Raw genomic sequence first — 18,090 nt, forward strand, 5'->3', positions numbered from 1 at the left:
GGAGAATGGTTTTAAATAAGGTCTGGGCACTGGGGGTGCGTGTTGCTACTAGCTTGTGCCAGGTTGTCATTGCCTCTAGGCTCCCCGTGGAGATACATGTCTACGTATCTATATTTATGTATCTATATCTTTATGTGTGTGTGCATGTATATATATATAAATCTTTCTCTGAAAATTATTATGGAAATTTCAAGTATACACTAAAGCACAAATTCTCAGTATCTATCCCATAGCTTATACAGTTATCAACTAATGACCAATCTTGGTTTCATTTGTATGGCTTCTCCCTATAGCTCACCCCAGCACCCCCAATTATTTATTTATTTTAAAATGAGGACCTGACTGAAGCCATGACTTTTTATTTATTTTTACTTTTTGAAATAATAATACATATATGTATTTAAGGTGTACAACATGATAACTTGATACACATATACATAATGAAATGAATAGTTCCGTTAAGCCAATTAAAATATCTTTCTCACAGTTGCCTTCTATTTTTGGTGAGGTGAACATCAGAAATTTACTCTTTCAGCAGATTTCCAGTACATCCTCAATTATTCGATGTAAATCTAAGTTGCTATGTTATTTCACTAGTAGATATTTCAGTCTTTATCTCTGGAAGGAAAGAACTCTTTTAAATTTTTAAAATAAATTTTAAAGTTGAGGTATAGTAGATACAGTAGAAAGTATGAAAGTGTAGAGCTTGTGACTTTTTATAATATATATCTTTGTAATCACCACTCAGAATGTGAGATGTAGGATATTTTCAGCCCCTTAGAAGGCTCCCTAATCACTACTGATCATTTTTATAAGAACCTCTAAAAAAATAAACATAACCACAATACAATTATAACATCTAAAAAATAAATACTAATTAACAAAAGTCAAATATCCAGTCATTTGCCATTGGTAAATTCCCCTTTTACCTCTTCCCTCCCCTGCAGTGTATTAATTGAACAGATGGAAACTTTGAGTGTGTTAGTTATTTATTCTGTAGTTTATCACAGACTGGGTTTTGCTGAAAGCATCCCTATGGTGTTAAGATGTTTCTTTCTCAGTGGCTTTCTTGGTGGAAATTTATCTTTCACAGTCTGTTTGGCTAATTCCAGTAGTAGTGGGCAGTGATTCTGTCTTTGCAGAAATTTCATCAGTAAGATGGTTTCACCAAAGACCAGATCACTGGTATCTGATTAAAGTTCTCTTTCCTGGCTCTCTTATTTAAAAGATTTCTTAAAAACCTTTGTATCTTTTCTGGTATCCCCATCCTTTAGAAGCACTGAATAGTTTTGTGAGTAGCAGAGAAATTTAGCTTTGTTTTCTTCCCTTCTAGAGGTTAAATGACCAGGACAGTTCTAAGACAGGATAATTAGCTAGTAAACCTTTTTAGTATTGTTTGACAGTGGGGCCAAAATCATCCGTATACAGGGCTAGCTATGGTTAAAGTTCTGACTGAAAGATCTGCATATAGAAAAAAGGATTAGGCAAGAAAAGTGATTAGTCTTGGTCCTGTTTGATTTGCTAAGTTCTCCTTTTTTCTTTTTATGTTTTAGATCAGCTTGAACGAGTCTTTTTACGACTTGGACATGCTGAAACAGATGAGCAGTTACAGAATATCATATCTAAATTCCTTCCTCCTGTTTTGCTCAAGCTGTCCAGCACCCAAGAAGGCGTGCGCAAAAAGGTAAGCGTGCTGGGGCTGTTGCGGGGGGATTAAATGGGGAGTACATGGATGGATTTTATGAAGTGAGTTTTCTGTTTCCATTATCGAAATCTAGCTTCCTGAACCCAGTTAAGGCATTTCACAAATGGACAGTAAGTCCATAACCTCCTTCCATGATTTCAGAGTACCTTTGGAATGCTTAGCACAGCTACTTTTAGCTCCAATAAACTTGGCATCAGTACTCGATGATAATAGTTGAGATAATTGTTCTGGAATGTATGGAGGCCTGATCTAAAATCCATGCTCTTGAGTCCAGTATGAAAAGTGGTGGTTGTTCAGTTGCTAAGTTGTGTCCAACTCTGCGACCACATGAACTGCAACACGCTAGGCTCCTCTGTCCTTCACTGTCTCCTGGAGTTTATTCAGATTCATGTCCGTTGAGTTGGTGATGCACTCTAACCATCTCATCCTCTGCTGGCCCCCCTTCTCCTTTTGCCTTCAATCTTTCCCAGCACCAGGGTCTTTTCCAGTGAGTCAGCTCTTTGCATCAGGGGTGCAAAAATCCTCTTTAATCATTGGCTGTGAATATGAACTTAATTTAAAGGGATTCCCGAGCCACCAGGGATTCCCTGAAGGGAATGGCAACCCACTCCAGTATTCCTGCCTGGAGATCCCACGGGCAGTCATGGCGTCCATGGGTCCATGGGGTCACAAAGAGTCAGGCATAACTGAGCAGCTAAGCATGACAGTGAATATGAACTTAATTTAAGGTAAGCAAAAGAGATGTTTTTAAAAGCCAGGCACTCTTGCATAGCTCCTGTTTTAGGATTTTTGTAAAGAACTATACTAAAAGTTGCATAACTGTGACATCAAGATGTTCTTTTTTAACCTAATGTTCTACAGGGAACATTTGGACTCTTCAGTTTAAAATAGTTCATTAGTCTTCCCGTGTATTTATACTAGACTTTCGGGTTTTTGATCTATCATCAGATTTCATCCCTTGGGCCACTCTAATTGATTGGCAGTGACCTTCCTGGAGGTCTGCCCTGAGAGGGATTTTGAGGCCCAGTTTGAGTTCAGTGGAGAAAGAGTATCTTTTAAGAATGTCTGTTCTGTTTACAGGAAGGAATAGGACATTCTTGTCATATATTAATATTTGACATGCCCGTTGTTAATAACTGCTTTGCTGAGATAGATATGTGTTTATGTCATTTTCCTATTTAAAACTCTCCTATGGCCTTTTCTTACCCTCAGAATAGCAAGATATAAAAGGCCTTCATACATTGGTTTCTGTTTCCTTATTTAGTCTCATCATTCATTTGGCAGATATTTGCTGAGTACCTTTTATATGCCAGGTGGTAGGAGTACCTTGGTGAAGGAAAGAAACGTCTAGTTAGGGAGACCAGTATTAAACCATCAGGCAAATAGTATAGAGTTAAAGTTGCAGTCGGTGCTAAGATGGAAAAGGATCCTATGAAAGAATATATTTGGGGACTTGATTTAAGTTAAATGTAGGGTGTAAGGGAGGCCTCTGCGATGTGTAGAAAATAGCCAGGCGCAGAAATGGGAGACCAGTAAGGGCAGAGAAGGCCCTGTGCAGAGATTTGGAGCTGGAACTGAGTGTAAGGCTGGCAGGGAGCTGAAGAGGGCCACAGGGCTGCCCCCAGCGCATCAGAGGAAGGGGGTGGGAGGTCAGGCGTGGGGAGTCCAGGGGCAGTTTGCCAAGGGGGCTGGTGACTGTGACACCATCGCTCTGCTGTGGGGTGGAGAAGGACTTGCAGGGGAGACGGGAGAGGAAAGCAGGAAGTTTTTGTGTCAGTCTAGGCTTCTAGGCTGAGTATTTTCAGTAAGGTGTTTTTTTTTTTTAACTTATTTACTTAGGATTTTTACATTTCCTTGTGTTTTTATCTTTTATAGAAAATCATTTATCTCTAACCATCTATATGTTCGGTTGTATATTGTTCACCTCTATCATACTGTTTCTCTTAATATTCTTTTACCATTCAAGTGGAGAAATTCCATTCTTGTTTCTACTTTTTTTTGTTACTACCATTTTTTTTTTTTAAAGGAGAGAGAACACCTTTTTTAAAAGAATTTGCAGTCTTTTTTTAAAAAAGTACTTGTTTGTTTCTTTGACTGCATCGGACCTCCGTTGGCATTGTGCCGGATCTTTCGTTGTGGCGTACAGGCTCAGTGGTGCTGCAGGCAGGCTCTCTCTAGTTGTGGTACCTGAGCCTAAGTTGCTCTGGGGGATGCAGGATCTTAGTTCCCTGACCAGGAATTGAACCCTCGTCCTCTGCATTGTAAGGCAGATTTTTAACCAAGAACTTACCAGGGGAGTCTCAAAAAACAGCTTTTAGATTTTTTTAAAAGTGTATTTTTCTTCTGTTTGTATTCAAATTATTCCTTTTTTTGTTTTCCTTTAGTATATTTTTCTCACGTAAGATTTCAGTTTATACAGTAATGATAGAGGTTATTATGTGCCAGGAAAAATGCTAATAACTTAAATTCTCACAAGATCACGTGAGGTATAAATATGATTTTCATTTTACAGACGAAAGTGAAACTTGGCATGCTTGTCACTTGTTTAAAGTAAAAAAAAAAAAAGAAACAGAACCAAAAATGGCTTCAGCTTGAGGGTTTCTTTTTGATTACTATTTTGGTTATACTCCTTGGGCTTCCCTTGTAGCTAAGCTGGTAAGGAATCTGCCTGCAATGCAGGAGACCCCAGTTCGCTTGCTGGGTCGGGAAGATCCCCTGGAGATGGGAATAGGCTGCCCACTCCAGTTTTCTTGGGCTTCCCTGGTGGCTCAGACGGTAAAGACTCTATCTGCCTCCTTTGTGGGAGACCTGGGTTCGATCCCTAGGTCGGGAGGAGCCCCTGGAGAAGGAAAGACTACCCACTCCAGTATTCTGGCCCGGAGAATCTCATGGCCAGAGTGGCCTGGCAGGGTCTAGTCCGTGGGGTTGCACAGAGTCAGACACAATGAGCGACTTTGACTTTCACTTATACCCCATTATACTGATGAGCAGTTTTAGGTTATTTTATTTTTGACTTGACAGTTTATAAGAATATTGTTTTTAGTTTCAAATTTCTGTAAAATTTGCATGGTTTTATTGCATTCTGATTGGGAACCAAAGTGAGCAAATGCTCTAATCTTTTAAAGTATGTAATTTCTGATGTTCATAAAAACTATTCATTAGATTAAAAAGAATAGTTCCTTTGTGTAGAATATGGGAGCTCAGTGTGTGGAGAGGCCACTCCGCACTGTTCTCTCATTTCTTGAGAAGCCTGTCTTCTAGTCCTGTTGTAAACTGATAGTGAATTACAGTCTCCTGCTGCTGTTGTGATTATTCTGATTTTCTTTTTAATAATTTCACCTGGATGGCTTTTGGTGCACAAATTGAAGATCTTGTCTTTCTTAGTGATTTATAATATGTTACATACGTTTCTTGTCTTTTAAATGCCATTTAAGATTTTTTTCTTACCCTAGTATCTCTCCTCTGAGATGAGTATTGTAACCAGTGTTTTCCTTCCATGTAGGTTTGATTGGTGAATCTTTGGCTCAGCTGATCAGTTTAACTTTATTTACTTTGGCTGCATCTCTTCATCAATATAATTGACATGTCACTTTCTCTTTTTTTTGAGGTTTGGATTGAGGGCATTTTACATCGGTTCTGGTTATTGCTCATCACTTGATCTGTTCTCAGTCTCTCCATCTCTCCCTCTTCTCCTTCCTTACCTTCTCATCCTGCCACACATTTTCTGTGTAGGCCTTTGATCACCTGTATTGTTTTAATATAATGATTAATCAGGCCAGTGTATCCACATTCTTAACATTTCAATCATTAATTTGTATCTGCATAAACAAAATGTTTTACTCAGTTACCAGCAAATAAATTATTTTATCTTGATCAGATTTCTTCCCTCTCCCTCTACCCTTCTATTTCTTACTTCTTTAGAAAGCACTGAGGATCTGGTGAGCTGTTTTGTGGTTGGATCCTGTCTGAAACTTTGAATCACTTACTATTGTTAGAATTCTAAGCAATATCTGCCTTTTTTCCTCAGTTTACTTATTACACTTGTTTTCTCACTGCCTCCTGTGTGTTCTCCAAGATATTTGTCAATAAATATATATATGTTAAAGATCTTTTCCAAAGAAGTCATAGCTTTCTTCTTTGTTTTTCAAGCTGTAGAATTCAGGAAAAAATATTTCATTTTTATATTTCATTGTGTAGCATGTCAGGTTTTTAGAAACTTGCTAATTTGAAAAAGGACCTTTGGAGCTTCTTCCCTGGAAGTTTGCCTTTGATTTTCTTCTCATATTCCAAATAATGCTGACTTTGATCTATTGGTGACTTTGTCTAACCTTTTTACAAAAAGCTTGAAGGAAATATGTGAACATGTATTTCCTTTGAGTGATGAGTAGTACAGGTGATTTTTTGAAAACAACTTTGAATTCTGTGGAATATTGTGCAACTATTAACAAAGAATGAGTTAGGTCTAAATTAAGAAGCTTATATATTTTTAACTGGAAACAAAGCAGACTCTCTGCTGATGTTAATGATATATAGCTCATTTTTGTAAAAAGTAAAGAAGTAAAATCTAAAGATGTAAATATGTTTGTAGAAGTTTATGTGACTGCAGAGAACGATGTGAGGAAGAACAGTGGACTGTTAACATTGGTGTCTTTGAGTGGCTGTGAGTGGACTGGGGAAAAGGGATGATTATGACTTCTTTTGATCTGTTGTAATAAATGGGTTTTTCTATTATAATTTTAAAAAGCAGCAAAATAGAATAAAGTATTAAAGATATAATTATTGTGAACTTTGTTTTATATTATAAAATATCAATTTTATTTGCTTTTTTTACATATCATTTCTGTTGATACAGAGGTTTTGCTGTTAAGTAAGTGTGGAAACTTCTGGCCTAAGGGAAAAGAGATTTAACAGCTGAGATACCTGTTTACATTCTAAGCAGTGTGCTAGACTCTGACATATATTTTCATTTAATCCTCACAATGGCCTGTGAAGTGTTATCATTTGATTTCTGCAAATGAGGAAAAGTGGTTCTGAAAATGATAATAATGCAAAGCATTAAATGCCTATGTGGTTATTGTCTCTCAATTCATTACAACTTACTTAACAGCTCTGCAGGGTATAGAAGCTCATGTTATTCCCATTTTATCGAGGAAAAAGCTGAGGCTCAGAGAAGCTAAATAATTAGCTTTGTGACACATGAGAGATAACCCCAAACTAAGTAATTTCTGCCAGGCTTTGCCTCCATTTGATGGCAACCACGTTCATTCTTTCACTTACGTATGAAAGTAAATTCAGTACATGAAGGGTCAGTGAATGAGAGGTGGGGATGAAAGAATGGCTGAGAGCAGTAACATAATTTGCCTGCATGTTGTTTTGACTCCGGGCTTCCCTAGTGGCTCAGCTGGTAAAGAATCCGCCTTCAGTGCGAGAGACCTGGGTTCGATCCCTGGGTTGGGAAGATATCCTGGAGAAGGAAAAGACTAGCCACTCCAGTATTCTGACCTGGAGAATTCCATGCACTGTATAGTCCATGGGGTTGCAAACAGTCGGACACGACTGAGTGACTTTCACTTTATTTTGACTCCAGGTGGTGGAGGCTTGATGTATGTTTCCCTTTTATTTGTTTTGAAGTATTAGATACTGGGTCAGATTTTTAATTATTTTGAAATATGGCTATCTGGTCAGACTTTCATGATTTGTACAGTCCTGCAGTTATACTAATACCTTTTGCAAATAGAACCAATATAATAATTGGACTTTTGGTTATTATGTAATTGTTAATAAAAGATACAGATATTTGTCACAAATCTAGAATGCAGTTACAAACATTATACCTTTTTTTAATCATAAAAATAAGACTCATATAAAAGCAGAGTATTTTTTAGTAAAAACTTATGTATAAATAGTTTCAGCATGTAGAGATTTATAGTCAATGAAACTAGGAGTTAGTTCCCGGCCAGGGATTGGATTTGGGCCATCTCAGTGAAAGCCCCTAGTCTTAATCACTGGACCAGCAGGGAATTCACAAGAGAAATAAGTTTTAGATTTCTACTGACATATCATTAGAGTACATTTCCTGTTTTAAGGAAAATGAGATATGTTATGTAGAATTCTATTTTACATAAAATTAAAACTGACCACTGCTGGTGGGAGTGTAAATTAGTATAACCACTTTGGAAAACTGCTTGGAAATATTCTAAGGTTTGTCGTATGTATACTTCATGACCAAGCATTTCCAGTCCTGGGTTTATATACAATAAAAATGTTTATACTTGTGCACCAAAAGACATAACTAAGAATGTTCATTGTAATTATTCCTAATGGTCCAAACTGGAAATAATCTAATATCTATCATGATGGAGGAGAATGGATACATTCTGGTTTTCTTCCTAGTAGAGCAGTAAAAGTGAACCATTACTGTGAACAACAACATGGATGAAAATCAGATATAATACAGAATGAAAAACACATGAGTTCATCCTATTCTGTTGATATAAATTTAAATCTGGTATTAGAAGTCAGGAAGAGGCGCTAGTGAGTTGGGTGCAGAAACTTTGTACTTCTGGTATTACAAAAATGCGTTTCCTTTGTGAAAATTTATTAAGCCTTACACATTCTTAACTTTGCTTTTCAGCTATATGTTATACTTCCATTAAAAAGTTTACTAATGAACAAATGAATTTAAATGAATGAGTAATAAGAACTGACAGAGACAAAATATTATACACCCATGACTAATAATTCTGAGGCTTCCTGACAGAGGTTAACTGTTGTTGATTTTAGCTGGGGGAAGGACTGGTTCAGTGGATGTCTTGATTTTTATCAGTTTATAAAGGGTTCCAGGCAGTAGATAATCAAATTTGGGAAGTGAATCAATATTTAAGGTGATAATATTGCTAGAAGAAAATTAAGTAATTAATTGACTTAAAATTTTAAAACTGTGATAAATAAGAGAGTATGTAATTCTGGGCGTGATTGTTTATCTCCATCAGTGATGATTTTCCATTGGGTCCTTATAGGAATCAGCCTAGCTTAGATTGTCGGAGGAGGTCTGTTTCCTTTGGCCTGTCTCCTGATTTTTTCCCCTGTCATCCAGCTGACTCACAGATCTGGATGGGCAGGAGGTTGGGTGAGGTAAACATGGTAATGTAGAATTCTTGGTCTTTGCAAAGTCCCAGGGTCCTGAGAGTGTCTCACAGTGACAGACACTTTAGATGAATTGAGCTCAACTGTCAGTGTGTCTTATAAGGTTAAAAATACGGATCCTGGAGTCAGATCTTGACTGTGCCACTTGCTGTCTCCTCGATCAAATGGGAGTGATAATAGCACCTCTCCCAGTGGTTTTGAGAATCAGATGAGACAAGGAAGGCAAAGTGCTGTTCTGCATGGAAACTGCTTGATAAATGTCAGCTATTTTATGATTATTATTATCACTTGTTTAATGAATATTATTTGATATGTTATTCTTAAAATGCACTTATTTCATGATTGCTGTAAATAACTGAACTTTTGCTGTGAACATCCCTATAAGCTCTCCTTAATACTTGCTTTGAAGCTAGAGCTCAGATTCCAGAAATGATGGAGAATAGTGTAAGCTGTGCCCTCTGGAATAGTCTCACTTTAAATTCTTGAGTCTTTAGTTAAGGCTTTGTAAAAATCTTTTATCTCAGTGCTCTTTTCTTAGTTAGATAAAGTGGTGTTATCCCACTTTTATAGTAAGACTGGGGTCATTTGACATGAGCCTCTGTAGCTTCCTTTCTTCCCATGAGAATTGTTGCTTGTTGACCTCGGTCTCTGCCGTCTTTTCCCACGTAAAGGAGAGGAAGCTTGGTGTTACTTACTTTAAACTCTTAATAGAATCAGATGATCTTCAGAATAAAGTAAAAACTTCTCAGCATTTTACCCAAATCCTTTTATAATCTAAGCCCCACTTTTATCTCTTACCAGTCTATGCTTCACTCAGATAGAGCGCACCGTGTTCGTTTAGACCTCTTATTCCTGCTTATAACTGACCTTCTGCTTGGAATTTCATCTGCTCTTTAGGACCTTGTTTCCTGTCACTTTCTCCTTGAAGTCCTCCTTGATCTTGGCAGACACATTTTCTTCTTGAAACTCACAGTACCTTGAATATTTCTCTTTCTGTAGTACTTTTAGTTAGTCTATAGGGGCTGCTATAACAGTATACCACCGACCGTATGACATAAACAGCATTTATTTCTGACAGTTTTGGAGGCTGGAAGTCCATGATCAGAGAGCCAGCATGGTCAGGTTCTTCATCAGGAACTTTTCATGGTTTACCCAGGGCTGTCTTCTTGCTTTATCCTCAGATGACAGAGAACGGAAGAATTCTGATATCTTCATCTCCTTATAAGGGCATCCATCCCATCATGGGAACTCTACCCTCATGACCTCATCCGAACCCAATTACCTCCAAATCACAGTGGGGATTAGGGCTTTGCTCTACGAATTTTGGGAGACACGGATATTCAGTCTGTAGCATGGTGTGTTGCAGTCATTTGCTCACCATCTTCTGGGGGACTGTGCCTCAGTACAGGCCTCTGTGGAATCTCAACTTTAATTAACTTAAAGGACATTGTGAAATGCATTGCCTAGTAAAATTCTGGTATATGGATTCTTGGGGATAGCATTTTGGAGCAAGATTCTGATATTCTATACTCCCTTTCTGGGATGCCAAATTTACATCCTTTACAAGAAAAAAAGTAAAATAGGTAATAGTTGAGAAATGAATTTGTTTTTAAAATATGATCAAGAATTTCAGTTCATGCCTGCCTCTCTTTTAGGTAATGGAGCTGTTGGTCCATCTGAATAAGCGCATCAAAAGCCGCCCCAAGATACAGCTCCCAGTGGAGACGCTGTTGGTTCAGTACCAGGACCCCGCTGCAGTCTCCTTTGTCACAGTGAGTATTGTCTGACTTACAGGAAGTTTTCTTTCATAATGTTTTGTAGGTGTTATCAGTATATTGGCCAGCCTAGAATTTCATCTCAGACTATTTCTAAATAAAACATGAGATGTTTTTCTTCAGACGAACACACTGTTTTTCCATTGAGTATTGACCTGGAGGAAATGGTAGGAACAGGTTAATGCATGACCGTTTTACAGAGGGCGAAGGAATGTTGGTGTAGTGATGTGTCAGGTATTTTGATATATAAAAGAATGATTGATTCTTGGTAAAAGATTATGAGACGTTGGTATGAATAGAAAGAGAAGGGTTATGTAGCATAGAATAAGTAAAGGATGATAGAAGAAGGAAAAAAAGGTAAAAAGACAGGAAGAGATAGGAAGGCTGAACTAAAAATAATATATTTGATATATATATTATATATTTAGAAAGATACTCTTTTTAAAAGAGAGTAAACTGGGGCTGGTAAGAAATATTCCTATTAAGTGTTCTCTCATGAAAATGAAATGTAAAAAATATTGATGCTATGTAATGGCAGGTGGTGTTCTGTTCCTGGTCCTTGTGGTTCCTGGCATTGAGGCAGAAGCTGTTGGGTCTTATCTAACGTCTGGACTCCAAACCTTTGGAGCCACCTACTGGCCCAGACACCTTGTCTGTGCCCGCTGTGGGCACACAGCTCCCTTATACGTGTCTTCCTCTAAGCAGAGAGGAACAGTGCGTGCCAGTACAGCTGCCAAATAGGATGTCTTTAAAGGAACAGTTTTACGAAGGCCGTTCTAAAGTCCTTCAGAAAAGCAAGTTTCTATCTTATGTGTAAATCTGGATATGCATTTATGGGTTTGCTTACAATGAGGCATTTACATGGTTTATAGTGATGCTCGCACACTTCCCACTTGCTTCATCATCCATTGGTCAGGTGTTGGAGTGAGGAACCACAGTGCCACATGTACTGAGGTTATTTTAGTAATTGACCAGCTGGGAAATGACAGCCTGGAACCTCCTCTTAGCTTGAAAGGGCCTCCTCTTAGCTTGAAAGGATTAATGTAACAAACTGGGAGATCTGACACTGGTGTGTAGTATGTCAGTGTAGGTAGGTCAAAGGATTACTTTTTTCTTTTCAGTGAAAAGTTACTGCAGGTGTGAGTACCTAATTCCCCCCCTGCCCCCAGGCTTATTGAAACATAACCGACAAATAGAGTTGTATATGTTTAGGGCGTACAGCATGATGATTTGATGTATGTTTAAATGCTGTAGACTAGGTCATGCTCCCTCCTATGAAGCCCATCTTAAAGTAAGCATTTTCAGTAAGTGGGGCTGGAGTTCTTCCTGAGACAGACTGGTTGGCCAGGCTGTAATAAACAGGTGATAAGCATGAGGAAGGAGGATTGTTTCTTCATTATAAGATAACTACCTAGGTTATCAACCATACGTTTTTGTTGAAATCCTTGAATATTTATTGTATACTAACTTGCCTTTCTCTCATTGCGTCAGAATTTTACTATAATTTATGTTAAGATGGGCTATCCTCGGCTGCCGGTGGAGAAACAGTGTGAGCTGGCTCCTACGCTTCTTACTGCCATGGAAGGAAAGCCTCAGCCCCAGCAGGACAGGTATGCTGTCCCCGGTTACCTGGTTCCCACCTCTGAGAGTCGGTGCTGCCGTTGAAAAACAGATCCACACGTCTGGTCTCACCCGGCCAAATACAAAGGCTTGAGTTGAACTCTTTCAGCCGACATTGCTGCGTTACCTCAACATGACCGTTTGGTTAATTTTGTAAATTATAAAATATCTTGTGAGCATATGGGAAACTGTACAGAACTATTAACATTTTTTTCAATCTAAATGCATTTTCAGTTTGGTCAGTTATTTTTGAAGCAACTGATTTTCTTGATTGCAAAAATTAGAGCTCGTGATTGCAAAAATTAGAGCTCTAATATGCTTTTCATCAAACCTTTCTCTCTCGGAGGACATAAAGCTTCAGAGCAGTTTTCTTAAGAAACTGATTATTCGTTTGTATTCATGTGGGAATTGAAGAGATGAAAAGATTTAGACTATCATCCTTAGCTTCTCGGTTTAGCCCAAAAGTTCTGTATCCTAGCCTTGTGGTGAGAAACATGAAGAGAAGCTATGGAGGAAAGAGTTAAATCATGTTTTCAGTTCGCCTTTTAGAGCATAAACAGTTTTTAAAAATCTTAATGCTCACATTTACAAGTAAAAAAAATTTTTCTTAGGGGAGTGTGTGGTAGGATCCCTTTAGTGACTGTGCACGCGTGTAACAGGGTAACGAGGTGCAGAGGGCTGTGTCCTTGTGGCAGCTGGTGCAGAAAGACCTCCTACAAGTAAAATTAATAGACATTGTAAGCGCTTTTTGAAATTGTTTTCATAGCAGCAGGTATAGTGAAAGAAGGAATTACTGAAGCTGTGTTACTTAAATTCACACAGTGGAAATTTAATATTATATTCCAAATATTGACATGATTGATGTTTAATTTCTTTAGCTTTAGAATGACTTTATTTTTAATTAAACATGAAAAGGGAAAACAATGATTGACAGGACATGTTGTCAGTTGAACTTTACCTAAGGTTTCATATTAAATCTCTTGTGGTAATAGATACTAATATTGAGCTCATATTATATACATTTTTCTCAGGGTGTTTTTGTGATGAGTCACGTTGGCTAAAATGTCACTTATCACTCAATATACTGAGCTTTCAATAAGAAAGAAATAAGAATGAAATCTAGGCCAGTCCCTAGACTTTGTAAATGAGTAATTTTGAAGATGAATGGTCCTTGCTATGATTGCTATTTTTTGTCATGTGACTTTTTGTTGTTTTGTCTGTTATTTGCATGTATAAAAAACCCTTATTTTTAAATAGTTGCAATAAATGTAATTGTTTTTTCAGCTTAATGCATCTTTTAATACCAACCCTTTTTCACATGAAATACCCTGTTGAATCATCAAAATCAGCTTCTCCGTTTAATCTTGCTGAGAAACCAAAGACTGTGCAGCTGCTTTTGGACTTCATGCTAGATGTCCTTTTGATGCCTTATGGGTAAGTAAAGCAAAACAAAACAAGTGACCTTGTTCTTGACTGCTTTTACTGTGTAGAGTCCAGTACTCTTTTCAGTGATTCAACTTTCACGTGAAACTGAGTGTGTCTCAGATTCACTTTGGTGCAGCCCTGACCTCTCCTAAACTCCAGCCCCATTGCTTACTGATCTTAACGGCCTGGAGCTGCTTTGGTGCTTTCAGACTTGACCCATCCACGATGAAATCAATCTTTCCCAGTAAACGTAGTTTCTCTCCTTTAATTACATCAGTGCTGTGATGATTCTCTTAGCCATGTAGGCATACAATTATAAGTTGCCTCCAGCTTTCTCTTCCTGGTTGCTTCCATGTCAATTCCATAAAACCCCTATCACCGCCTCCATGTGCCCCGGAATCATTCCCATTGCTACCTTCTAGTTCTGGCTCTTTTAACCTCTTTTCACGTCTTTCTCACCAGCTGCTCTTCTTCTACACTGCCGCAGTTTCCTGATTTTTCAAACGCAGATCTTACCAGATTACACCTTAAAATCCTTGGGCTGATATTTTCTAGTCATTACATGTACTTGTGCATTTCATGGCCTGTCTTTGTTTTAAGAACATACAGTTCCCTCTGCTTAGAATGCCTCCCCACCACAAAAGAAAGGAAGAAAGAAAGAAAGACAACATTGAGAAACGACAGCCAAAAAAGTCACTTTGAAACAGCCTCAGAGAGGAGCTTAGACGTCAGCTCTGTTGTCTCGGACGTAAGCCCCTTGCCCCTTGCCCAGGACCCTCGTCCTTGTCCGCATCACACTGAGCACCATCTCTGGTGCCACTGGAGTTCCTAATGCGGTGTTGACATGTCCCTCTCTCCTGCTAGACTGGGAGCTCTTTGAAGTCAGGAGCTGTTTGCTCCGGCTCAGGTTCCTGGTATAGTGCCCACATGGTGATTTGCTTCCAGGCTGCTCATTTTCTAGGTTGTCCTGCTGCCAGAGATACTTTTCTAAAATACGGCTTCCATTGTGCTTCTTCGGTAATCTACACCGTGAGCCTGGCATGTGGGGCTCCCCATCGTCTGTTCCTCCCTCGGCCACAAGAGAGTTGACGCTGTACTTTCTCTCCTCTCCCATTTGTTCTCCTCCTACCCTCCTGATTTGGCGGCTTTATTTTCTGGACCTTCCACTACCTCTGTAATGCATGTGATCAGTTGCGTCTGACTCTTTGTGACCCCATGGACTGTAGCCCACCAGGCTCTTCAGTCCCTGGAGTTTTACAGGCAAGAATACTGGAGCGGGTTGCCATTTCCTCTCCAGGGAATCTTCCCAGCCCAGGGATCAAACCCACATCTCTTGTGTCTCCTGCATTGGCAGGCGTGTTCTCTACCAGCTGAGCCGCCAGGGAAGCTCCCGTGGAACTTGTGTCACATCGTCTCTTATTTCCCTGCACTTTCTTTGTCATCTGGTAACATCCTCTGCTGCTGCGTGTGTTGTGTTATTTCTCAGCTTGCTCCAGTCGGCAGACACTCGGTCTTACACCTCCTGTTGCTCCTCTCCCTGGTGTTTGGGATGACAGTCTGTACAGTATTAGCTATTCAGTAATTGATTGGTTTACTTCCTGTGCACTGCCAGTCTTGCTATAACTTAGAAATAAACAAAAATCTCCTTTTACAGTCGTTAAATCAGGAGGCAGCCAGAATTGGCAGGTGATGATGGCTTTGGTAATTTAACTTCAAAGTCCAAATTTAACTTAGGCACACAATGTACCCAAGCCAGTGGTCCCTCACATTTTTCTTCCCAGTGAGAATTTGCATTGTTTATATACAGATATTAAAGTGGTTCTTCAACAAGTTTTTAAAAAATTAGATGAATTTAGGAATGAAATGAATATAATATATAGTAATGTAGAATAGTTTACTATGCTGTTAGGCTCCTAGTGTTTAATTTTTATTATAACGGATATTTTAATATCAAGTCTGGGAATTTGTCAGCTTAGAATTTTAGATTTCAAATGGACTTGAATCATTATTTATATCAAAATTTTCATTTTATAAATGAGAAATGTTTAATAGGTTTAAATGTTTAACCAGTTTAATTGGTTCAAAATGAATTTACCAGGAATCTTAATTTTAATCTATAGAAGCTAAAAATGAAATAAGATGATAAATCAATAAATATCTGTGAAGCTGTATGCCTTGAACATATAATGGAAAAAGCTGGTCCTTATTATGATTTTTCTTCTTTGGGTCCTTTTGAATTTTTTCATTTTGGGGACATTATATGCTTGTGTGGTAAGTGGTTTGGAGGTTTCATTGGGTTTTCTGATGGAGAGATACAAGAAGTTTAAGTAGAATTGAGCAGAAATGGGAATGAATATAAAATTATTCTCTACTTTGGGTATAAAACAATAGCTTTTTTTTAACTTCCATTGCAGTCAACAAAATCTAGTGGGTTCATAGTGAATTTTAAAATAATAATTTATGGATTGAGAGTGAACAGAATGCTTATATTCATTATTGGTAACTGTCACAGTTCATTTGTAGTCATATTGAGCAGATACACTCTAATGGTTAATTTGCTGAGGATGTAGATACCTTTTAAAGATACCTATCTTTAAAATTCTCCTTTATGATGAAATTTTAATTTCAAGTGTTTATTCTTCAACAAAATTCTGTGGGAGGAAAGTATGTAATTGAATGTATTACATATGCATGTGTTTGTATGTGTTTTTATAGAGGGGTTAAATTCCCATTTCCTTTCCAGATATGTGTTAAATGAATCCCAGAGTCGCCAAAATTCATCTTCAGCACAGGGTTCTTCTTCAAATAGTGGGGGAGGTTCTGGAATACCACAGCCTCCCCCAGGAATGAGCTTTTATGCAGCTAAACGAGTTATTGGAGATAACCCTTGGACACCTGAACAGTTGGAACAGGTATCACACACTGTGTGTTCATATGGAGCTTAACCCTGCACACTGGCCCCTGTGAAGTCAGTCCATGGAAGCATGTGTCAGAGAATCCAGTTATTCAGGCTGTCTAATGAAATACATTTGAGAGGAGTGATTGATATAATGTGCTCACATCATCATGTCATTTATTGGTTAAAGCCCCAGGGAGAGGGAGGAGTGGGAAGAACTCTTCAGTTTTTCAAATGTTGCTTCCATATTTCACGTATAAAATACAGCCCACTTACAGATTGAATGTCTTTAACTTCTTTCATTTTAGTTTTTAATTATAGGTTTAATGTTTAGCTGCTTTGGTGCAGTTAAAATACAATCTATCTTATGTTATTCAGCTTTTTAGGGCTGTACGTTTTGTGTAAAGTGAGGAACAAGTGACCATGTGGGGGAAAAAGCATGACGCCCTTTTATATTTCTTCCTGGGAATTGAAAAATTGGCATTAAGAATTTTATTCTGGATTTAAACAGGACACAGATGTTCTCTGAGCAGCTTTTAAAAAAGACTGGTGCTCTACAGAGAAGGTGCCTCACTGTGTCTGTGTCATCAGGCACCTCAGGGAAGAACAGATGAGATCAGTATGTAATTATTTTGGAATTCAAGCAACATGGGTTAGTCTTCCAATCCTTCCTTTATCTCTCCATGGCAGTCTAAATGATTTGGTCCTTTTCTTTCTGGCAATGTAAGTGATCACTGATCAAAATAGTGTTCCCAGGAAAGGGAAGAATTCAAGTGGGCATTCTTGCCACTCACAAATTTATAGAATGATTTGTTCAGCAAAGGTTCTATGTGATAGATTAAATCTTCATATTTTATAGATCTTTTTTCTTAAACTGTGATGTAAGAAAGAAAGAAAGGTAGATACTAGCAGAAGCTCCTTTTTAAGTGTGATCTATGTGACAGGCACTATACTGAGTACTTTGAATACATGATCTCATTTAATCCTCACAGCAGAACTGACAAGGCATAGAAATTATTGGCTCCATTTTATAAAAAGAACTGAGTTTGGAGATTCACCACAGTCTCAGTCCTAGTAGGAGGCTTTGCATCTAGGTCTGTCTGAGCGCTAAAGCTCTCAGTGCTGGCAAATCACTGTTAACATTAAATGGTAATCTTACATTGGTCATTATTGCCTTTTGTCCATTTCTTGGTCGAGCCTTGAAGAGTTTGGTTTCAAGGATGAAAGCTGTTTTCCTCTAATTTTTAAATATCCCTTTTGTTTTTTACATTTTTTCTTTCAGATAAAACAGCTTTTTTTTTCACATGATAGTGTTAGTGATAGTGTAAATACTCAAATAATATAGAACATTGTAACAGGAAATTAAAAATTACTTGGAATACCACCACCCTAGTTTGTCATTCACCTTTCACCTACTCTACATACATGTGTGTGTACACAAATGTAATTTTACACATTACATTTTTATATATGTTGTATACTGTTTGACCTTCATTTTTTAAACAATATGTCAGGTTTTAAAA

The 18,090-nt window shown here is 38.0% G+C and overlaps 1 protein-coding gene across 4 annotated transcripts in view; it reads left to right on the plus strand.

Moving 5' to 3' along the window:
- The window catches only part of ECPAS (Ecm29 proteasome adaptor and scaffold), a 111,642-nt gene that overhangs the window by 23,534 nt on the left and 70,018 nt on the right, over window positions 1-18,090 (plus strand). For all 4 annotated transcript variants that reach the window (XM_043927184.1, XM_043927182.1, XM_043927180.1 and 1 more), the window contains 5 exons: window positions 1,554-1,684; window positions 10,507-10,623; window positions 12,118-12,236; window positions 13,531-13,680; window positions 16,415-16,583. In XM_043927184.1, coding sequence (XP_043783119.1) covers window positions 1,554-1,684; window positions 10,507-10,623; window positions 12,118-12,236; window positions 13,531-13,680; window positions 16,415-16,583 — 686 coding nt within the window. The remainder of the gene's footprint in view (window positions 1-1,553; window positions 1,685-10,506; window positions 10,624-12,117; window positions 12,237-13,530; window positions 13,681-16,414; window positions 16,584-18,090) is intronic.

The sequence above is a fragment of the Cervus elaphus genome, chromosome 16 (genome assembly GCF_910594005.1).
Source record: "Cervus elaphus chromosome 16, mCerEla1.1, whole genome shotgun sequence".
In the NCBI taxonomy this organism is placed as follows: Eukaryota; Metazoa; Chordata; class Mammalia; order Artiodactyla; family Cervidae; genus Cervus; species Cervus elaphus.